At 44.4% G+C, this 21,570-nt stretch overlaps 1 protein-coding gene and 1 long non-coding RNA gene across 2 annotated transcripts in view; one reads left to right on the top strand and one right to left on the bottom strand.

Moving 5' to 3' along the window:
- LOC127906742 (uncharacterized) overlaps window positions 1-14,967 on the bottom strand; it is a 23,113-nt gene extending 8,146 nt beyond the window's left edge. The window contains exons 1-2 of the long non-coding RNA XR_008062738.1: window positions 14,829-14,967; window positions 12,786-12,885 (exon numbers count right to left, since the gene is read on the bottom strand). This is a non-coding gene — a long non-coding RNA (uncharacterized LOC127906742). The remainder of the gene's footprint in view (window positions 1-12,785; window positions 12,886-14,828) is intronic.
- On the top strand, window positions 14,330-21,570 carry LOC118392012 (thialysine N-epsilon-acetyltransferase-like). Its single transcript, XM_035783602.2, has 6 exons — window positions 14,330-14,558; window positions 15,355-15,406; window positions 15,818-15,901; window positions 16,944-17,045; window positions 18,693-18,733; window positions 19,577-21,570. The coding sequence occupies exons 1-6, from the start codon at window positions 14,496-14,498 to the stop codon at window positions 19,748-19,750; spliced, it is 516 nt and encodes a 171-aa protein (XP_035639495.1). The 5' UTR covers window positions 14,330-14,495; the 3' UTR covers window positions 19,751-21,570.

The raw sequence follows: 21,570 nt of genomic DNA, 5'->3' as shown, positions 1-21,570 counted from the left end.
GCTAACGTTAGCATTAGCCACCTAGCCAACATTAGCCACAACAAATTGTAATTAGTATCATATCTTACGATTTGTAAATTGTAACATATCATATGAAATGGACGATGGATATCCACAAATGAATACATACCAATACGAAATGTAACATTGCATACTAAATGGAGGGAGACAGATTTACATGTACTATTTTACATCTACCCCTATTCCAGGTTGAAAATCCCTGTACTTTGTCACAGTTATGGGTCTAATATTTGATGATATGCCAAGTAGAAGTGTTATAAAGTGTTGTTATTTTATAAGCTACAGGTATGGTGCACGAGCCCAAATATAACCACCACAAAACATTGTTGATATATTTTTTTATATACATATTTGATATATGTTTTGTGAGAATGACACTGCAATGAATAGCAGCTGTCTTACAGGCTCCTGACCAATTATGTTTTTTTGCGCTGATCTTAACTTTTTTTGGTACATAATGTTTCCGACCATCGTGAACAGGTGGAATTGCAATGTCCTGTTGCACCACAATACAGGCAACTGTTGGAGTTAAGCCTCTGTAGCCGTTCCTGAGGTGACAACCTAGCTCTGCCCCGTTGCGTAGGCACAGTAGAAAACGAGTCACTCGTTCCCGATGATTCCCGAGGGTTGTCCGGTACCTTCGAATCGTCTCGGAAATGCAGGCATCAGGGACTTCTGGGGTTCTTCGCGGGCGAACGAGCAGCCTTGGACGAACGAGTGTGGCCGAAAACAGACCTCCTCTCCCTCCTGCACTCCCGTACATCGATCCTTATTGTTAAGGCCATGAGGAAGTCGATGTCCAGGGGTAACTCCCGAGTTGCGAGCTCATCTTTAATCTCCTCAGATAGTCCATGAAGAAATGTATCAAACAGAGTATCCGGGTTCCAAGTCTACTGCGTAGTCTGCCACACTACGGGGTTATTGACGTAATCGAAGTAGCTTTTGGGCCACCTCTCCAAGCCGCCATAGCCCAGGAGAGCGCCCTACCAGACATTAGCGTTATATGATAGGCTATTCTCAAACGGGATGAAGGGAACAAAGAGGGCTGCAACTCAAAGATGAGGGAGCACTGGGAAAGAAACGCCCGGCAGGTTACAGGACCCCCAAAATAGAGCTCAGGAGAAAGTAAGCAAGATTTTCAGGAAGCCGGGGTAGGCTGTACAAAATCACTGGCAGGGGAATTACTGAGTCTGGGAGGTCTCCGTTGTGGCATGCTGCCTGATCGATAGTCCACAGAATTATTCTAGCAACGTCTTGAAACCCTGGTCATGATGTACCCAACAGCGTATGGAGACCTTCCATAAGGCTCTGAAGTAGCTCTTCATGTTTTTCAATGGTGGCTGGTCCGAGTCTGCTGGGTCAGTCATGGCCAGTTCGTACGATAATGGCACAGGGCGAGACCCAGATGCGTACACAGGAGGCAGATGGTTCTAGTCTCTGATATTGATTAAAATACAAGGGACAGGCAGAAGTTAATTAACCAGGTCAGAGTCCGAAAGGTACAGGGGAGCAGGCAGGCTCGAGGTCAGAGCAGGCTGAATGGTGAGGCAAGTGAGCTCAGTGTCAAAGCAGGCAGAACAGGTTGGAACAGGGAGAGCTAGTAAACAGACTTGGAAATACAGGACCATGGAAAAACACACGGGTATGCTTGACAAGACAAACTGGCAACGGACAACCAGAGAACACAGGTAAATATACACTGGGGATAATGGGGAAGATGGGCGAGACCTGGAGGGGGGTGGCGACAAGCACAAAGACAGGTGAAACAGATCAGGGTGGAGTGGAGGCAAGCACAAAGACAGGTGAAACAGATCAGGGTGTGACAGGTAGGGGTGGTATACAGAAGATAGCCCTATTTGGTAAAATACCAAGTCCATATTACGGCAAGAACACGTCAAATAAGCAAAGAGAAACAACAGTCCATCATTACTTTAAGACATGAAGGTCAGTGCGGAACATTTCAATAACTTTGAAAGGGGCGACGTACAATTGGCCTAGCGTCGTCCGGGTTAGGGAGGGCTTGGTCGGTAGGGATGTCCTTGTCTCATCGCGCACCAGCGACTCCTGTGGCGGGCCGGGCGCAGTGCGCGCTAACCAAGGTTGCCAGGTGCACAGTGTTTCCTCCGACAAATTGGTGCGGCTGGTAGGATTGGTCCGGGTAGGATGCGTCCGGGTAGGATGCGCACTATGTTAAGAAGCAGTGCAGCTAGGTTGGGTTGTGTATCGGAGGACGCATGACTTTCAACCTTTGTCTCTCCTGAGCCCGTACGGGAGTTGTAGCGATGAGACAAGATAGTAGCTACTGCAACAATTGGACACCACGAAATTGGGGAGAAAAAGGGGTAAAAACTCAACAAATTAAAACAAACAAAAAAAATAACGTTGAAAGTTTCTTCAAGCGCAGTCGCAAAACTATCAAGCGCTATGATGAAACTGGCTCTCATGAGGACCGCCACAGGAAAGGAAGAACCAGAGTTACTTCTCTTGAAGAGGATAAGTTCATTAGAGTTACCAGCCTCAGACATTACAGCCCAAATAAATGCGTCACAGAGTGCAAGTAACAGACACATCTCAACATCAACTGTTCAGACGAGGCTGTGTGTATCATGCCTTCACAGTCAAATTGCTGCAAAGAAACCACTACTAAAGGAGACCAATAAAAAGAAGAGTCTTGCTTGGGCCAAGAAACATGAGCAATGGACATTAGCAATGGAAATCTGTCCTTGGTTTGATGAGTCCAAATTTTAGATTTTTGTTTCCAACCGACGTGTCTTTGTAAGATGCAGAGTAGGTGAAAGGAGGATCTCCACATGTGTGGTTCCCACCGTGAAGCATGGAGGTGCAACAGCTGTTGGTGGAAGAAGGTGAGGACCAAGGTGCAGCGTGGTACGTGTTCATCTTTTTTATTTGAACTGAACAACAAAGAGAATGACCGAAACAGTTCTGTCTGGTGCAGACACAAAAACAGAAAACAACTACCCACAAAAACCCAGTGGGAAAAGGCTACCTAAGTATGGTTCTCAATCAGAGACAATGATAGACAGCTGCCTCTGATTGAGAACCACATCCAGCCAAACAACAAAGAAATATAAAACATAGAAAATGAACATAGAATGCCCACCCTAGTCACACCCTGGCTTAACCAAAATAGAGAATAAAAGCCTCTCTATGGCCAGGGCGTGACAGGAGGAAGAGGTTTGATAGTGTGGGGGTGCTTTGCTGGGGACACTGTCAGTGATTTATTTAGAATTCAAGGCACAGTTAACCAGCATGGCTACCACAGCAGTCTGCAGCGATACACCATCCCATCAGGTTTGCGCTTAGTAGGACTATCATTTGTTTTTCAACAGGACAATGAACCAACACACCTCCAGGCTGTATAAAGGCTATTTGACCAAGAAGGAGAGTGATGGAGTGCTGTCTCAGATGACCTGGCTTCCACAATCACCCGACCTGCAACCCGTTTGGGATGAGTTGGACTGCAGAGTGAAGGAAAAGCAGCCAACAAGTGCTCAGTATATGTGGGAACTCCTTCACGACAATTTGAAATGCATTCCAGGTGAAGCTGGTTGAGAGAATGCCAAGAATGTGTAAAGCTGTCATCAAGGCAAAGGTTGGCTACTTTAAAGAATATAAAATATAAAATATATTTTGATTTGGTTAACACTTTTTTGGTCACTACATGATTCCACATGTATTATTTCATCATTTTGAGCTCTTCAATATTATTTGACAATTTAGAAAATAGTAAAAATAGAGAACAAAGAATGAGTAGGTGTGTCCAAACTTTTGACTTGTACTGTATATAAGCAAAAGGCCTATAACAATTGAAATGTACAAACTATGGCATAAGTGAATGAGGCGATCTATAATTTCGATTAAGACATTAATGAGCGAGCTAAGACGGACATAGTCAATATAATTATTTGTTCAGCACTTTTGAAATGTACAGCGACAGAATTCAGAACATGGGCCGTTCTTTGTGTTTTCCCTATACACCAAGTCAGAACCGAGAGATAAATAAAGGGGGTATGTAAACAGACAATGGAAGCTCTTACAATATTTGATGCTGACATTTCTCTAAAACAGGCTAAAGGCTACATGTGCACCACAAAGTCAGAACAGTAGGCTTAATTATAAGAGGGATAGGTATCAAATTATTAGGGTGAGGCACATGGGCTACTAACAGCTTACAATACAACATACACTTAGTATTACTTTCTTAGCTACAGTATACATATCTCCCTGGCATATTACATCATTTATGCAACAGCATACAAGACATTTTTGGAATTGTTGTTGTTGTGCTGTGCTTACTTGAACAGGAAGGTGGCGAGGATATCCTGGCATTCCCTGGATTCATGGTGCTTTCAAGACAACTGGGAACTTTAGAGAAAAAAACTATATTGAATCATGACGTCAGCGATCTTCAGGTCGGAGCTCTAGAAAGAGGCCAGAGTTCCTGATTTGGAATTCCGAGTTGGATGACTGTTCAAAACAGTCGGAGCTAATTTTTTTCAAAGTTCCATTTACATTACATTTACATTTAAGTCATTTAGCAGACGCTCTTATCCAGAGCGAGTTACAAATTGGTGCATTCACCTTATGACATCCAGTGGAACAGCCACTTTACAATAGTGCTTCTAAATCTTTTAAGGGGAGGGGGGGGTGAGAAGGATTACTTTATCCTATCCTAGGTATTCCTTAAAGAGGTGGGGTTTCAGGTGTCTCCGGAAGGTGGTGATTGACTCCGCTGTCCTGGTGTCGTGAGGGAGTTTGTTCCACCATTGGGGGGCCAGAGCAGCGAACAGTTTTGACTGGGCTGAGCGGGAACTGTACTTCCTCAGTGGTAGGGAGGCGAGCAGGCCAGAGGTGGATGAACGCAGTGCCCTTGTTTGGGTGTAGGGCCTGATCAGAGCCTGGAGAACTGAGGTGCCGTTCCCCTCACAGCTCCGTAGGCAAGCACCATGGTCTTGTAGCGGATGCGAGCTTCAACTGGAAGCCAGTGGAGAGAGCGGAGGAGCGAGGTGACGTGAGAGAACTTGGGAAGGTTGAACACCAGACGGGCTGCGGCGTTCTGGATGAGTTGTAGGGGTTTAATGGCACAGGCAGGGAGCCCAGCCAACAGCGAGTTGCAGTAATCCAGACGGGAGATGACAAGTGCCTGGATTAGGACCTGCGCCGCTTCCTGTGTGAGGCAGGGTCGTACTCTGCGGATGTTGTAGAGCATGAACCTACAGGAACGGGCCACCGCCTTGATGTTAGTTGAGAACGACAGGGTGTTGTCCAGGATCACGCCAAGGTTCTTAGCGCTCTGGGAGGAGGACACAATGGAGTTGTCAACCGTGATGGCGAGATCATGGAACGGGCAGTCCTTCCCCGGGAGGAAGAGCAGCTCCGTCTTGCCGAGGTTCAGCTTGAGGTGGTGATCCGTCATCCACACTGATATGTCTGCCAGACAGTTCCCAGTAGTCTTGAACTCACTGAAGTCTAAGATTTCCCAGTTCCAAGTTTCCAGTTTTGAACGTGTCAGAAGTCATGCTGGATTGGCAGTGTGGCCAATGCATTCAACCTTTTCTGGCCCATGAAGTTGCGTGTGAATATTTATCCTTTTAAACTTGGAATAGAGATCCTTAAACCCAGATTTGGACCACACACCCTCTCCATGGAATAGAGGACAGGGGAAGCAAAATAGTGATTGCTTTGCAACCCTTGATATTTTCCGCTGGCTGCCCCTCCACCACAGGAAGCACTGAGCTAGGCTGAAAAACCTGCATTTTGGAACTGCCTTATTCAAGAAAGCAAAAAGGAGACCATGATTTTTTCCCCCTCAAAAATCTAATCTAATCAAATGAAATCAAATCAAATGGTATTGGTCACATATACATATTTAGCAGATGTTATTGTGGGTGTAGTGAAGTACTTGTGTTCCTAGCTCCAACAGTGCGGTAGTATCTGACAATTCACAACAATACACACAAATCTAAAAGTAAAAGAATGGAATTAAAGAAATGTATGAATTTTAGGATGAGCAATTTCGGAGTGGCATTGACCAAAATACAGTAGCATACAGTTTATATACAGTTGAAGTTGGAAGTTTACATACACCTTAGCCAAATCCATTTAAACTCAGTTTTTCACAATCCCTGACATTTAATCCGAGTAAAAATGCCCTGTTTTATTTAGGTCAGTTAGGATCACGACTTAATTGTAAGAATGTGAAATGTCAGAATAATAGTAGAGAATTATTTATTTCAGCTTTTATTTCTTTCATCACATTCCCAGTAGGTCAGAAGTGTACATACACTCAATTAGTATTTGGTAGCATTGCCTTTAAATTGTTTAACTTGGGTCAAACATTTCAGGTAGTCTTCCACAAGCTTCCCACAATAAGTTGGGTGAATTTCGACCCATTCCTCCTGACAGAGCTGGTGTAATTGAGTCAGGTTTGTAGGCATCCTTGCTCGCACATGCTTTTTCAGTTCTGCCCACAAATGTTCCATAGGATTGAGGTCTGGGCTTTGTGATGGCCACTCTAATACCTTGACCTTGTTGCCCTTAAGCCATTTTGCCACAACTTTGGAAGTATGCTAGGGGTCATTGTACATTTGGAAGACCCATTTGCGACCAAGCTATAACTTCCTGACTGATGTCTTGAGATGTTGCTTCAATATATCCACATAATTGTCCTGCCTCATGATGCCATATATTTTGTGAAGTGTACTAGTCCCTCCTGCAACAAAGCACCCCCACAACATGATGTTGCCACCCCCGTGCTTCATGGTTGGGAGGGTGTTCTTCGTCTTGCAAGCCTCCCCCTTTTTCCTCCAAACAGTTCTAATTTAGTTTCATCAGACCGGAGGACATTTCTCCAAAAAGTATGGTCTTTGTCCCCATGTGCAGGTGCAAACCGTAGTCTGGCTTTTTTATGGCAATTTTGGAGCAGTGTCTTCTTCCTTGCTGAGCGGCCTTTCAGGTTATCTGGATATAGGAGTCGTTTTACTGTGGATATTGTCACGAATATTACCGAAGGTGACTCCCCTTCTTGTTCGGGTGGCGCTCGGCAGTCGTCGTCGCCGGTCTACTAGCTATCGCCGATCCGTTGTTCTGTGTTCCTTTAGTTTTGTCTAATTGGTATCACCTGTTTCTTGTTTGGTTGTTAGGGTAGGGTTATATATAGTTTGTTTAGCCCGCTTCTGTTTCGTGCGGGCTTGTTTGTCTGTTTTGTTGTTTGAGTGTATTTTTGTTTGTATTTGGGTTTCACGCTGACCGTTTATATTTCTGATCATTTGTTTTCCTACTTTTGTTCATGTTATGTTTCCGGGACATTAAAGCATGTTTTTTCCCACATCTTTTGCTCTCTGCGCCTGACTCCACACCTTCTCACTCATTTATCGTAACAGAAGCCCGCACCACGATATGGAGTCAGCAGGAGCAGCGACCACTCCTCTTCCCACTATGGAGGAGAGAGTCCTTCATCACACGTCCATCCTCCATCGCCTAGGATCAGCGATGGATCAGATGATGGAGAGGATGGATCGTTGGGAGAGGAATGATCTCCCTACTACCCCACCGACCCTCCCACCAGCAACTCTACCATCTCCCCCATCTGGATCCGGTTCCAGCGCTCTGCGCATTACGCCTCCGAGGGAGTACGATGGAGCAGCGACGGGATGCCAGGGATTCCTGCTTCAACTAGACCTCTACCTGGCCACCGTTCGGCCGGCTCCCTCGGAAGAGGAGAGAGTGTGGGTCCTCATCACATGCCTTACCGGTAGAGCCCTGGAGTGGGCTAATGCGGTCTGGAACGGGCCCGACTCAGCGAAGGACAATTACCCGGAGTTCACCCGCCGTTTCAGGGCCGTGTTCGATCACCCTCCAGAAGGTCGAGCGGCGGGTGAGAGATTGTTCCATCTCAGACTGGGGACGAGGAGCGCGCAGGACTTCGCGCTGGAGTTCCGGACCTTGGCCGCTGGAGCAGGGTGGAACGACAGGGCCCTGATAGACCATTACAGATGTAGCCTGAGAGAGGACGTCCGTAGGGAGCTGGCCTGTCGGGATACTACACTTAGCCTGGATGGACTGATAGACCTGTCGATCCGGTTGGACCATCTGCTAGCTGCTCGCGGACGTTCTGAAAGGGTCCTGTCAGTTCTACCTCCTGACCCTCCTGCTCCTATCCCGATGGAGCTAGGAGGGACCGCGTCTAGGGAGATCGGAGGAAGAAGCTCCTCCTGTACCAGTTGTGGCCGGAGAGGGCACACGTCTGGTCGGTGCTGGAGGAATTCATCTGGGAATCGAGAACACTCAGAACACTCCTCGGTCACCCCAGGTGAGTAAGCACCACACTCTCCCAGAGTTTCCTGTTGGTCACATGTTCCTATTAATTTGTTTCCTTAATTAATTTGTTTCCTTAATCCTTCTCTCCAGCATAAGGCACTGGTAGATTCAGGCGCAGCTGGAAACTTTATAGATCGCGGACTCGCTCAGAGGTTGAGGATTCCGTTAGTAAAAGTAGACCCCCCTTTTGCCGTGCACTCATTAGATAGTCGACCATTAGGGTCTGGGCTGGTGAGGAAAGCCACAATTTCGTTGGAGATGATTACGCAGGGGAATCACAAGGAGCGAATTAGTTTGTTCCTTATCGATTCACCTGCGTTTCCAGTTGTACTTGGGATTCCCTGGCTAGCTATTCATAATCCTACGATTTTGTGGAAACAGGGACCTCTACAGGGGTGGTCTGATGAGTGTTCAGGCAGGGGTTTCCATCGGTGCGACAACGGTGGAGAGTCCAGACCAGGTTTCCACCGTGCGCATTCCAGCTGAGTATGACGATTTGGCTATCGTTTTCAGTAAAAAGAGGGCGACCCAATTACCACCCCATAGGCAGGGGGATTGCGTGATAAACCTCCAGGGTAACGCTGCACTCCCCAGGAGTCATGTGTATCATTTGTCCCAGGAGGAGAAGGTGGCTATGGAAACTTATATCACCGAGGCTCTGGGACAGGGGTACATTCAGCCCTCCATGTCACCTGTCTCTTCGAGTTTCTTTTTTGTGAAGAAAAAAGATGGTGGTTTACATCCGTGTATTGATTATAGAGGTCTAAATTCCATCACAGTGGGTTTTAGTTACCCACTACCTCTCATTGCTACGGCAGTGGAATCATTTCACGGAGCGCAGTTCTTCACTAAACTGGATCTCAGGAGTGCTTATAATCTGGTGCGTATTCGGGAAGGAGATGAGTGGAAAACTGCATTTAGCACTACTTCTGGCCATTATGAGTACCTCGTCATGCCACACGGTTTAAAAAATGCTCCAGCTATATTTCAATCCTTCGTGGATGAGATTCTCAGAGACCTGCACGGACAGGGTGTAGTGGTGTATATTGACGATATTTGAATCTACTCCGCTACACGCACTGCGCATGTATCTCTGGTGCGCAAGGTTCTTAGACAACTGCTGGAGCATGACCTGTATGTGAAGGCGGAGAAATGTGAGTTTTCCAAACAATCAGTTTCCTTCCTGGGTTATCGCATTTCCAGCTCTGGGTTGGAGATGGAGGGTGACCGCGTAAAGGCCGTGTGTAATTGGCCGACTCCGACCACGGTAAAGGAGGTGCAGCGGTTCTTGGGGTTTGCCAATTACTACCGGAGGTTTATCCGGGGTTTTGGTCAGATAGCTGCCCCTATTACCTCACTGCTGAAGGGGGGGCCGGTGCGTTTACAGTGGTCAGCAGAGGCGAACGTAGCTTTTCATAAGTTGAAGGCGATGTTTACTGAGGCGCCGGTGTTGGCGCATCCAGACCCTTCTTTGGCGTTTATAGTAGAGGTGGACACATCCGAGGCTGGGGTTGGAGCGGTGCTCTCACAGCATTCGGGTGCGCCACCAAAGCTCCGCCCCTGTGCCTTTTTTCGAAGAAACTTGGGCCAGCGGAGCGGAATTATGATGTGGGGGATAGGGAGTTGTTGGCTATGGTTAAGGCCCTGAAGGTGTGGAGACACTGGCTTGAGGGGGCTAAGCACCCTTTCCTTATCTGGACTGACCACCGTAACCTGGAGTATATCCGATCAGCTAGGAGACTGAATCCTCGTCAGGCAAGGTGGGCCATGTTTTTCACCAGATTTCGTTTCACTATCTCGTATAGACCAGGTTCCCTCAATACTAAGGCCGACGCGCTGTCAAGACTCTATGACACTGAAGACAGGTCCATCGATCCTACTCCCATCATTCCGGCAGCTAAGCTGGTGGCACCAGTAGTATGGGATGTGGACGCGGACATCGAGCGGGCGCTAAGGGAGGAACCTGCGCCTCCACAGTGTCCGGAGGGTCGTAGGTACGTGCCGCTGGTTGTTCGTGATCAATTGATTCGATGGGCTCATTGTCTACCCTCGTCGGGTCACCCAGGTATTTTTAGGACAGTGAGAGGTCTTGAGAGGAAGTACTGGTGGCCCACTTTGAGGAGGGATGTGTGATTCTATGTTTCCTCCTGTTCGGTGTGCGCCCAGGGTAAGGCTCCTAGATACCTGCCAAGAGGTAAATTACAACCTCTTCCCATTCCACAACGGCCGTGGACCCATCTATTGGTGGATTTTCTTACTGACCTTCCCCCCTCTCAGGGTAACACAACGATCCTGGTTGTTGTGGATCGGTTCTCTAAGTCCTGCCGTCTTATCCCATTGCCCGGTCTCCCTACGGCCCTACAGACTGCGGAAGCTCTTTTCACCCATGTCTTCCGGCACTACGGGGTGCCCGAGGATATAGTTTCTGATCGGGGCCCCCAGTTTATCTCCCGTGTTTGGAGGGCATTTATGGAACGTCTGGGGGTCTCGGTCAGCCTGACCTCAGGGTATCACCCGGAGAGTAATGGGCAGGTGGAGAGAGTGAACCAGGAGGTGGGTAGGTTTCTGCGGTCGTATTGCCAGGACCGGCCAGGGGAGTGGGCGAGATATATTCCCTGGGCAGAAATAGCCCAGAACTCACTAAGCCACTCCTCTACCAACTTGTCACCATTTGAGTGCGTGTTGGGGTACCAGCCAGTCCTGGCATCGTGGCATCAGAGCCAGACTGAGGCTCCTGCGGTGGAGGAGTGGGTGCAGCGCCAAGAGTCATTACGCCAAGCGAGTATAAGGCAGAAGAAGAGCGCTGACCGACACCGCAGTGAGGCCCCCGTGTTTGCACCTGGGGACAGGGTCTGGCTCTTGACCCGAAACCTGCCCCTCCGCTTGCCCTGCCGGAAGCTGGGTCCGCAGTGTATAGGGCCATTTAAAGTCCTGAGGAGAATAAACAAGGTTTGTTATCGATTATTACTTCCTTCGTATTATCCTATTAACCCCTCGTTTCATGTGTCTCTTCTCAGGCCGGTGGTAGCTGGTCCAATGCAGGAAGATGAGGTTCCGGAGGTTCCTCCGCCCCCTCTGGACATCGAGGGGTCCCCGGCGTACAAGATACGAGCTATTCTGGACTCGAGACGCCGGGTGAGGGGCTTGCAGTACCTCGTTGACTTTGAGGGGTACGGTCCGGAGGAGAGGTGCTGGGTTCCGGTGAGGGATATTCTAGATCCATCTATGTTGAGTGAGTTCCATCGCCTCCATCTGGATCGCCCAGCGCCTCGGCCCCCGGGTCGTCCCCGAGGCCAGCGTCGGCGCGCTACGGGAGCTGCGCGTCAGGGGGGGGGCTACTGTCACGAATATTACCGAAGGTGACTCCCCTTCTTGTTCGGGTGGCGCTTGGCGGTCGTCGTCGCCGGTCTACTAGCTATCGCCGATCCGTTGTTCTGTGTTCCTTTAGTTTTGTCTAATTGGTATCACCTGTTTCTTGTTTGGTTGTTAGGGTAGGGTTATATATAGTTTGTTCAGCCCGCTTCTGTTTCGTGCGGGCTTGTTCGTCTGTTTTGTTGTTTGAGTGTATTTTTGTTTGTATTTGGGTTTCACGCTGTCCGTTTTATATTTCTGATCATTTGTTTTCCTACTTTTGTTCATGTTATGTTTCTGGGACATTAAAGCGTGTTTTTTCCCACATCTTTTGCTCTCTGCGCCTGACTCCACACCTTCTCACTCATTTATCGTAACAGATATAGATACTTTTGTACCTGTTTCCTCCAGCATCTTCACAAGGTCCTTTGCTATTATTCTGGGATTGATTTTCACTTTTCGCACCAAAGTACGCTCATCTCTAGAAGACAGAATGCGTCTCCTTCCTGAGCAGTATGACGGTTGCATGGTCCCATGGTGTTTATACTTGCGTACTATTGTTTGTACAGAGGAACGTGGTACCTTCAGGCGTTTGGAAATTGCTCCCAAGGATGAACTAGAGTTGTGGAGGTCTACAATTGTTTTTCTCAGGTCGGCTAATGCCTTTTGATTTTCCCATGATGTCAAGCAAAGAGGCACTGAGTTTGAAGGTAGGCCTTGAAATGCATCCACAGCTACACCTCCAATTGACTCAAATGATGTCAATCAGAAGCTTCTAAAGCCATGACATAATTATCTGGAATTTTCCAAGCTGTTTAAAGGCACAGTCAACTTAGTGTATGTAAACTTCTGATTTATTGGAATTGTGATGCAGTCAATTATAAGTGATGAAATAATCTGTCTGTAAACAATTGTTGGAAAATGACTTGTGTCATGCACAAAGTAGATGTCCTAACCCACTTGCCAAAACTATAGTTTGTTAACAAGAAATTTGTGGAGTTGTGGAAAAATACATTTAAATGACTCCAACCTAAGTGTATGTAAACTTACAACTTCAACGTTATATGCCCCACCTGCCTAGAAGGCCAGCATCCCCGAGTCACCTCTTCACTGTTGACGTTGAGACTGGTGTTTTGCCAGTTGAGGACTTGTGAGGCGTCAGTTTGCTCTGTTCTGTGAAGAGAGTAGTACATCTTCAAGAGATCTTCAATTTCTTGACAATTACTTGCATGGAATAGCCTTCATTTCTCAGAACAAGAATAGACTGATGAGTTTCAGAAGAAAGTTATTTGTTTCTGGACATTTTGAGCCTGTAATCAAACCCACAAATGCTGATGCTCCAGATACTCTAGTCTAAAGAACGTCAGTTTTATTGCTTCTTTAACTGTTGTTCTGATTTTCAGCTGTGCTAACATAATTGCAGAAGAGTTTTCTAATGATCAATTAGCCTTTTAAAATTATGAACTTGGATTAGCTAAAACAACGTGCTATTGGAACACAGGAGTGATGGTTGCTGATAATGGGCCTCTGTACGCCTATGTAGATATTCCTTTGAAAATCTGCCGTTTCCAGCTACAATAGTCATTTACAACATTCACAATGTCTACACTGTATTTCTGATCAATTTGATGTTATTTTAATGGACAAAAGAATTGCGTTTCTACTGTTGATTATATGTCACTTCATTCCTAGTTATACAGTATTTACATATCTACCTCAATTACATAGTACCCCTGATACCTCGTTTATGTAGCCAATTTATCGTTACTCGTTGTGTATTTATAATGACGTGTTTTACTTTTCTATTATTTCTCTATTTTCTTTCACTCTGCATTGTTGGGAAGGGCCCGTAAGTAAGCATTTCACTGTTAAACTACACCTGTAGTTAACAAAGCATGTGACGAATTACACACATATTTCAAAATGCAAAATGTAATGGATGTCTCAGCAGATGTGCAAAGAATTTTAAACCGGGCTTAGATAGAGCAGTGTTTATGAGACAAGGGCAGATCCCCAAGGGTTATCTATGAAAAGCTGACACAAACGTGTAACATGTTTTGCTCTATGACGCTTACAAGTCGTTAGAAGGGAAGGGGTCCTTCCACATAGGAGATCATATGAAATCCAAGGACTTAGTGCCTATAATATTGTAATAAGCTCACATAGTTGCTGTCACAAACTCCAAACTCCACACAGTTGTCCCTAGCTAATTGTATATTAATTTCCCACTGAGAAAACAATTTCTGTACTTACAGCATTCACATAAATTCATTTTTATAAGGTTTCTGCTTTTTCAGACCGTTTGTCAAAAAGTAAAAAATGCAACTGTTTATGTCATTGTTTTGTGTTGTACTTGTATCCCTGGTTATCCTGAAAATAAAATTGTTTGGCTAAATATAAGGTGAAATATATCATAAAAAGATGATTTTTGCTGGGGCCTCGGGACTGATAGGGTTAAAACTGCAACGATGTTCCTCAGTGTAGGCAATGACTTTGTCCATGTTCTTCCAATTCGTGCTTTTTGTGTTCGAAATTAATATTATGTAGGCCCAGTATAATTTCGAGGTCCACTGATGCAACTCGGGTTGACTGCGTTTCCTGACGAGTTCCCACGGTCGCCACCTACGCACGGAGGGCGCTATTAAATTATTAACAGCCTAGACTTTACGGTTGTGATGTAAAAGCGAGTTTATCACGTTCCTGCACTTTTCCGGATTACTGTACCTTGGTCTGACCTCTGTCTATCTTTTAATATTCTACATCCTTGATATATATTTCATAATATGGATTTCTCCATTCGTGCTTCTACACTAGAAGACTGCAAAGATATCGCGCGGATGATCTTGGTGAGCTGTCACAAATGCGCGTGTGCATGGCCGCCCCGCACGTGCTTGGAATTTGGAGACATGAATGATATATTTGCATAGAAATATTACGTCAGTATCCACAATACATAGATCGCTGCTCCTCATCATGAGAAATAAAATAATTTGTTTGCAGCTACTGTTAGGCTACATTGTATCCATTCTTTGTCTGGCAAAACAAAATAGTCTTATTCGATATGCTACAGCAGCCATATTTGTACAGTTATTTTTCTACAAATGTTTTTTTCAAACCTGGCCCCGTTATGTTGCCAAACGTTGTCGAAAGTTGGACCGAATGCCATAAATGGAGCCAACGTGGTTCCTTGGTCTATATATCGGGGAGAGGAATGTTTGTTCTATATTATGTATTTCTTCCGGAACCTTCCAAAACGTGTCCTGGGGTCTATTCATTAGTCAGATTCTGTTGCAACACGTTTGGTCTGTTGTAAAACTTTTTACAATGGCAAACGTTTACTCCAAACGCAAAACGTTTTGCAACAAAATGCTGATTGGCTGACAGCCGTGGTTTAACCCGTATACCACGGTTTACTGCTCTGGTTGTAACCAGTTTATAATAGCAATAAGGCACCTCAGGGTTGTGGTATATGGACAATATACCACAGCTAAGGCCTGTATCCAGGCACTCCCTTATGCCCTATTAAGAATACAAGCCTTCTATGATAGTCTCAGTGCTAAATCAAAGTTATGTTTGGAATCAATAACACTAATGCCATTTTGTTTGGCCTAATGTGTATTTTATGTCCTCATGTGTCCTCAGGAACTGGCTGAATACGAGAAGGTATTGGACCAAGTGAAAGTTACACAGAAAGGTAGATTAATCCATTCCAGCTATTTAAAAAAAATCCATATTTAATTTTTTGTAATTTAAATGCCATATTTTAACGTACATTTTCTTTCACTCAATGATGAGTTTACACTCTTCGAAAAAAGGTGCTATCTTGAACCAAAAAGGGTTCTTTGGCTGCCATCATAGGAGAACCCTTTAAAGAACCCCGTTTTGGTTCCAGGTAGAATCCTTTGGGGTTATATTTAGAACCCTTTCAGCAGTTCTACATTAAACCCCAAAAAGTTCTACCTGGAACCAAAAGGGGTTCTATCTAGAACCAAAAAGAGTTCTCCTATGGGGACAGCCGCAGTATCCTTTTGGAAACCTTTTTTTCTTAGAGTGTAGATCACTTTAACCCTTTCTGTTCTGTATCTTTGTCATCTCTCCCATCCAGATTTGGAGCAGGATGGGTTCATTAAAAACCCATTCTTTCATGGTATCGTCGCAGAAGTACCCGAACAACACAGGAGCAAAGAGGGTGAGAGAAGAACTAACTATAGACACAGTTTCTATGTGCTGACATGACCAGGGTTGCGGTCAATTCCCTTTGAACTCCTTCAATTCAGAAAGTGACTGGTAATTCAATTAATGTCTTCAAAAAGAGATTGGAGATAAATTATACTTTAAATTCATGAATTGAATTTCAAATTATTTACGAAACCGAAATAGAATGGGTCGCCACAATGCTGTTTTTGATTTTCCCAATTCAGAAACCATGTTTCATGAACTTCCCTGATTTCAGATATATTATAACATCTTCTCCATCTACCCTCCCCATCATAGTAACCAGGCTGGCACCATATGTTAATTAGCTCTCTTTTTGTTACCTAACCATCCTCTGTCAGGGCTGACTATGCTGCTCTCTCTCTGCCCACTCATCATCTAAGGGGCGTGACATATTTTTTTTAATGAAGCCACCAGAACAAGAACATTATGCATTCCAACAGCTACCAGACTCTTTCCCTTCCATAACACGTCTCTTTTTACACATTCAGAACAGAAGCTGCCTGCCTGGCCACCTGGTTCATTTCATTAACAGACACCTCTTCACATCGTGTGTGTGTGTGTGTGTGTGTGTGTGTGTGTGTGTGTGTGTGTGTGTGTGTGTGTGTGTGTGTGTGTGTGTGTGTGTGTGTGTGTGTGTGTGTGTGTGTGTGTGTGTGTGTGTGTGTGTGTGTGTGTGTGCGCGCGTGCGCGCGCGCACATACCTACGCCTGGGGAGAGGTTTTTAGTTCTTCTGTGAGTGTGTGTTTGTTTGTGAGTGAGTTTTAAGTGTGTGGACATGTTTTTCTGTGTGTTCAGTATTACAGTATGTCCTGACACATAGACTTGACCTTAGTGTCTGCCTGCTTGCTTACCAGCAGATGGGCCGCATGTGTGCATTTGTGTCTGCCTATCTGTCCGCAAGCATGAGCAGCATGTATAAATGTATGTGTGTTTTAAGGGTGTGTGCAGTCATTATGATATATTATTATTGATATTATTGACCTTGACCTTGATACCTGTGTGTTTGTTTGCAGGCCATGCCAAGGTGGGCTACGCACTTTACTTCTATACCTACAGCTCGTGGAAAGGACGGGCCCTCTACATGGAGGACCTGTATGTGATGCCTGAGTTCAGAGGTTAGGCAGCTACTTAAGGGCCCGTCTTCACAAAGCGTCTCAGAGTAGGAGTGCTGATCGAGGATCAGCCCTCCCCACCAACCACTTTAATCCTCATGATTTAAAAACTGGTTCTAGATCAGTACTCCTACTCTGAGATGCTTTGTGAATATGGGCCTTGGTCTTGACCAGTTTTGTTTTAATCAAACTAGAGAGGAGGATTCAGAATATACAGTGCCTTTGGAAAGTAATCAGACCCCTTGACCTTTCCCACAGTTTGTTACGTTCCAGCCTTATTCCTCATCAATCTACTCACAATACCCCATAATGACAAAGTTAAAACAGGTTTGTTAGGGAGGTGATCAAGAACCCAATGGTCACTCTGACAGAACTCAAGAGTTCCTCTGTGGAGATGGGAAAACCTTCCGAAAGGACAACCATCTCTGCAGTACTCTTCAGTAAAAGGCACACTTCCAGACTGAAGCCACTCCTCAGTAAAAGGCACATGACAGCCCGCTTGGAGTTTGCCAAAAGGCACCTAAAGGACTCTCAGTCCATGAGAGACGAGATTCTCTGGCGTGAATGCCAAGCGTCACGTCTAGAGGAAACCTGGCACCATTCCTACAGTGAAGCATGGTGGTTGCAGGAGCATACTGTGGGGATGTTTTTCAGCGACAGGGACTTGAGACTAGTCAGGATCGAAGGAAAGATGAACGGAGCAAAGTACAGAGAGATCCTTGATGAAAACTTACTCGAGAACCCTCAGGACCTCAGACTGGGGTGAAGGTTCACCTTCCAACAGGACAACGACTCTAAACACACAGCCAAGACAACGCAGGAGTGGCTTCGGGAGAAGTCTCTGAATGTCCTTGAGTGGCCCAGCCAGAGCCCGGACTTGAACCCGATTGAACATCTCTGGGGAGACCTGAAAATAGCTATGCAGCAACGCTCCCCATCCAACCTGACAAAGCTTGAGAGGATCTACAGAGAAGAATGGGAGAAACTCCCCAAATACAGGTGTGTCAAGCTTGTAGCGTCATACCCAAGAAGACTCAAGGCTGTAATCGCTGCCAAAGCTGCTTCAACAAAGTACAGAGTAAAGGGTCTGAAGACTTACTATATGTAAAAGTGATATTTCATTTAAAAAAAAAATTTATTATAAATTTGCAAACATTTCTCAAAACATGTTTTTGCTTTGTCATTAAGGGGTATAGTGTGTAGATTGATGAGGGGAAAAACTAATGAATCCATTTTAGAATAAGGCTGTAACAACAAAATGTGGAAAAGGTCAAAGGGTCTGAAACCTTTCCGAATGCACTGTATGTGGAGGTCTTGCAATTCACCTATCCTGCTGTCAACTTCCTGTACATCTGTTAAACTAGTGTGACGCAACATGTGCCTGATCCGACTAAGCGATTGCACAGTTTGCACCTGTTTCTCTCTCATTTCCACCAGTGTACAACAAAACAAATTCTAAAAGTAGAACTCGCCTCGCACCCAAATAAATTAGTCTAGAGGGTCTCCAGGAACAATATTTGTCAAACAAAGAAATGTGGACCGCACATTGATTTGTATTTTGCTTAATCAGTACATTTATATCAACCACATAAAGCTGATCAATAACCCTACGTTTCATATCTCATGCATGTCTCTCTTTTGGCATCACAGGTAAAGGTATCGGGAAGGCACTGATGAGCAAAGTAGCTCAGGTGGGTGGTGCTGCCCTGTTACTCAACTTTGCCATATAATTCAAACCTCTGTCTGGGGTGGAATTGTAATGACAAAGCTTCCCCTTGAGTGCAATTGATATGTGTATGAACCTTTGCACACGTGCGTTTGTGCATAATGTGAATATGTACAGTTAAAGTCGGAAGTTGACATACACTTCAGCCAAATACATTTGAACTTAGTTTTTCACTATTCGAGACATTTAATCCTGGTAAAAATTCCCTGTCTTAGGTCAGTTAGAATCACCACTGGATTGTAAGAATTTGAAATGTCATAATAATAGTAGAGAGAATAATTTATTTCAGCTTTTATGTCTTTCATCACATTCCCAGTGGGTTAGAAGTTTACATACACTCAATTAGTATTTGGTGGGCATTGCCTTTAAATTGTTTAACTTTGGTATTACTTGTGTCATGCACAAAGTAGATGTTCTAACCAACTTGCCAAAACTATAGTTTGTTAACAAGAAATGTATGTAGTGGGTGAAAAACTTGTTTTAATGACTCCAACCTAAGTGTATGTAAACTTCCGACTTCAACTGTATGTACATCTGTAGTTTATTGTAGTTTATCCTGAAGCCTTTGCTTTTCTCGTGAGGCAAAGTGCAAAATACACAATCATGCATGTTTCCATCCGTGTGTGCACTGCTATGTATTGCTTTGTGTTTGTATGTTTGTTATTACTTATGTTTGTGACGATATGTCAATCTATTTTATCGTCAAGCAATTGTTTTTCTCATTTGACTTTATTTGACATTTTCCTCTCTCTCTCTCTCTCTCTCTCTCTCTCTCTCTTGTACTGTACTGTACTGTACTGTACTGTAGTTGGGCCTGGCCGCCGGCTGCACCCAGCTCAACTTCGCCGTGCTGGACTGGAACAAACCATCTCTGGATTTCTACCTCAGCCAGGGATGTTTTGATGTGACGGCAGACATGGGGTACCACTGCATGCGCTGTGAGGGGGCAGCGCTGGAACAACTGGCCCAGGGGGACACTTAAACACCACCCGCACCCCACTGGGTTGACGTCTGACCATTGCAATACTGAGGTCAACCTAGAACATATGCAGGGATAAAGAACCAACTCAAAGCCCCTGTTACAATACTTAAAAAATGCTCCTTTCCTTCTTCTTTTCCTTTCCTGTAGTAAAGTAGTCACTGATTTAATATGATTGAATAGGTGAACATTAGGGAATTATTTGCATAGCTCTCATTAATCTACTAATATCAGATCAGTAATTACCTTTAACGAAACGAGGAAGACAGGATGTATTTTCAAAGTGTTGGAACGATGCCAATGCAATGCAAAAAGGTTGTAGCTGAACTAACAGTTCACCAACTATCTTATAGTTGTTGACATTAGTTGTGTGAACAGTAATGTGGTGTTTACCTGTGACCCCATAGCACCTTTCCCTGCTTTCTAAGCTAAGGTAAGAGACACCCATTGATAGTATGTGAGAAATCTGGTGAAACGGGAACCTACACAATACTATAAAATCACATGGGAGCTTGGGACTATAAGGTTCTACAGTATGTGCATTTTTGTCAACATTTTGTTATTGACATAACCATGTTCTTTCTGTTCAAAGTACTCTTAATTCCCCAATTCCTGTTAAGTTCAAACGAAATACAAGATAAAAAAGGTCTGACACCATTCAAACCAGTGGGTTTTGAAATTTAAAGCCAATTATCTCAGAATCATTTTTTTCCAAATATAAGCTCTCCACCTGTCAATTGATGATTATAACTACTGTATAATTGTTGTTGTGATGAAGTACAATGTGATTTTATCAACTGATTCCTGTTTCACCTTCAACAGGATGGAATGCCTGTTTAAGTCACTTGATTAGCTTCTGCAAGCTCAGACTGTTGCTTTAAGCAAATATGACAAACCAAGGCTTGTAATTTGTGATAGTTATTCAAGAACATTTTTTTTAAATAGATTTCTTTAATGAAAATATGTTTGATCTAATTTTTTTTTTTAATCACACGATTATTAGATGGTGGACAATAACACTGAAGAAAAAGGCAATTAAATGTGGCATTAGCTTACAGTTCTATTCGTGGCATTTTCCATCAACAATACATTACAATATGTTATTCACCATCAACATATAAACTAAGCAAAAACAATCAAGCAAAGCAATTACATTAAATACGCTGATTAAGCCACAGTAGATCAAAGACCAATCTTACCAGCAATTATATTAACGTACCATATAAGATAATACTCTGGATATGTATTGCATACAGTCTCTTTCTGTCTATTGTAAATCACAACTTAGAGAGCTGTCAAGTGTAGAGCAACGATGATGATGTTGTGGACTGGGCAGATACAGGGTCAAGTCTGTCTGTAAAACTGACATTGGTGTGTGTGTTTTTTAAATTTTAAATGATGGCTTGTCCACTTTCTCTCACGTCCACTTTATAGAGCACCGTTAGAGTCATTGGTAGGTGTATAACTCCTCGATAAAGGTAGCACTTTGTGGTATTTGTTGTCCAGCAGCCAAATAGTTTGTCAGAAGCAAAAACGTCAATGTTGGTATATAGGCTACAAAGAGTTACATGAGTTGAAGTCAATAGTTTACAGTGTTGCTATTAGATTTTTTTTTTAAACCTCCCTTGAGTTGGTGTTTTAAACAAAAGCCACTTAATCCCACTTCTGTTGTCGCTATGTAAAACAGTCAACCTTTTACACTTCGAAATCACTGTAAGAACCTTGTTTTTTTGTGTAATCACACTTCTTGTTGCATTGAAGATGACATTATAGGCTACTTGTTGTGTATGTTACACACTGTGGAATAAAGTGATGTGCCAATA

Source organism: Oncorhynchus keta, chromosome 13, assembly GCF_023373465.1.
Source record: "Oncorhynchus keta strain PuntledgeMale-10-30-2019 chromosome 13, Oket_V2, whole genome shotgun sequence".
Taxonomy (NCBI): domain Eukaryota; kingdom Metazoa; phylum Chordata; class Actinopteri; order Salmoniformes; family Salmonidae; genus Oncorhynchus; species Oncorhynchus keta.
This window is presented reverse-complemented; position numbering and strand designations above follow the sequence as displayed.

Excerpts from the sequence above, each read along its gene's own strand:
- LOC118392012 (XM_035783602.2), top strand. The coding sequence starts at position 14,496 with ATGGATTTCTCCATTCGTGCTTCTACACTAGAAGACTGCAAAGATATC. Across the intron at positions 17,046-18,692 it reads TGTGATGCCTGAGTTCAGAG|GTAAAGGTATCGGGAAGGCA; the intron begins GTTAGGCAGCTA and ends TTGGCATCACAG. Across the intron at positions 18,734-19,576 it reads TGATGAGCAAAGTAGCTCAG|TTGGGCCTGGCCGCCGGCTG; the intron begins GTGGGTGGTGCT and ends ACTGTACTGTAG.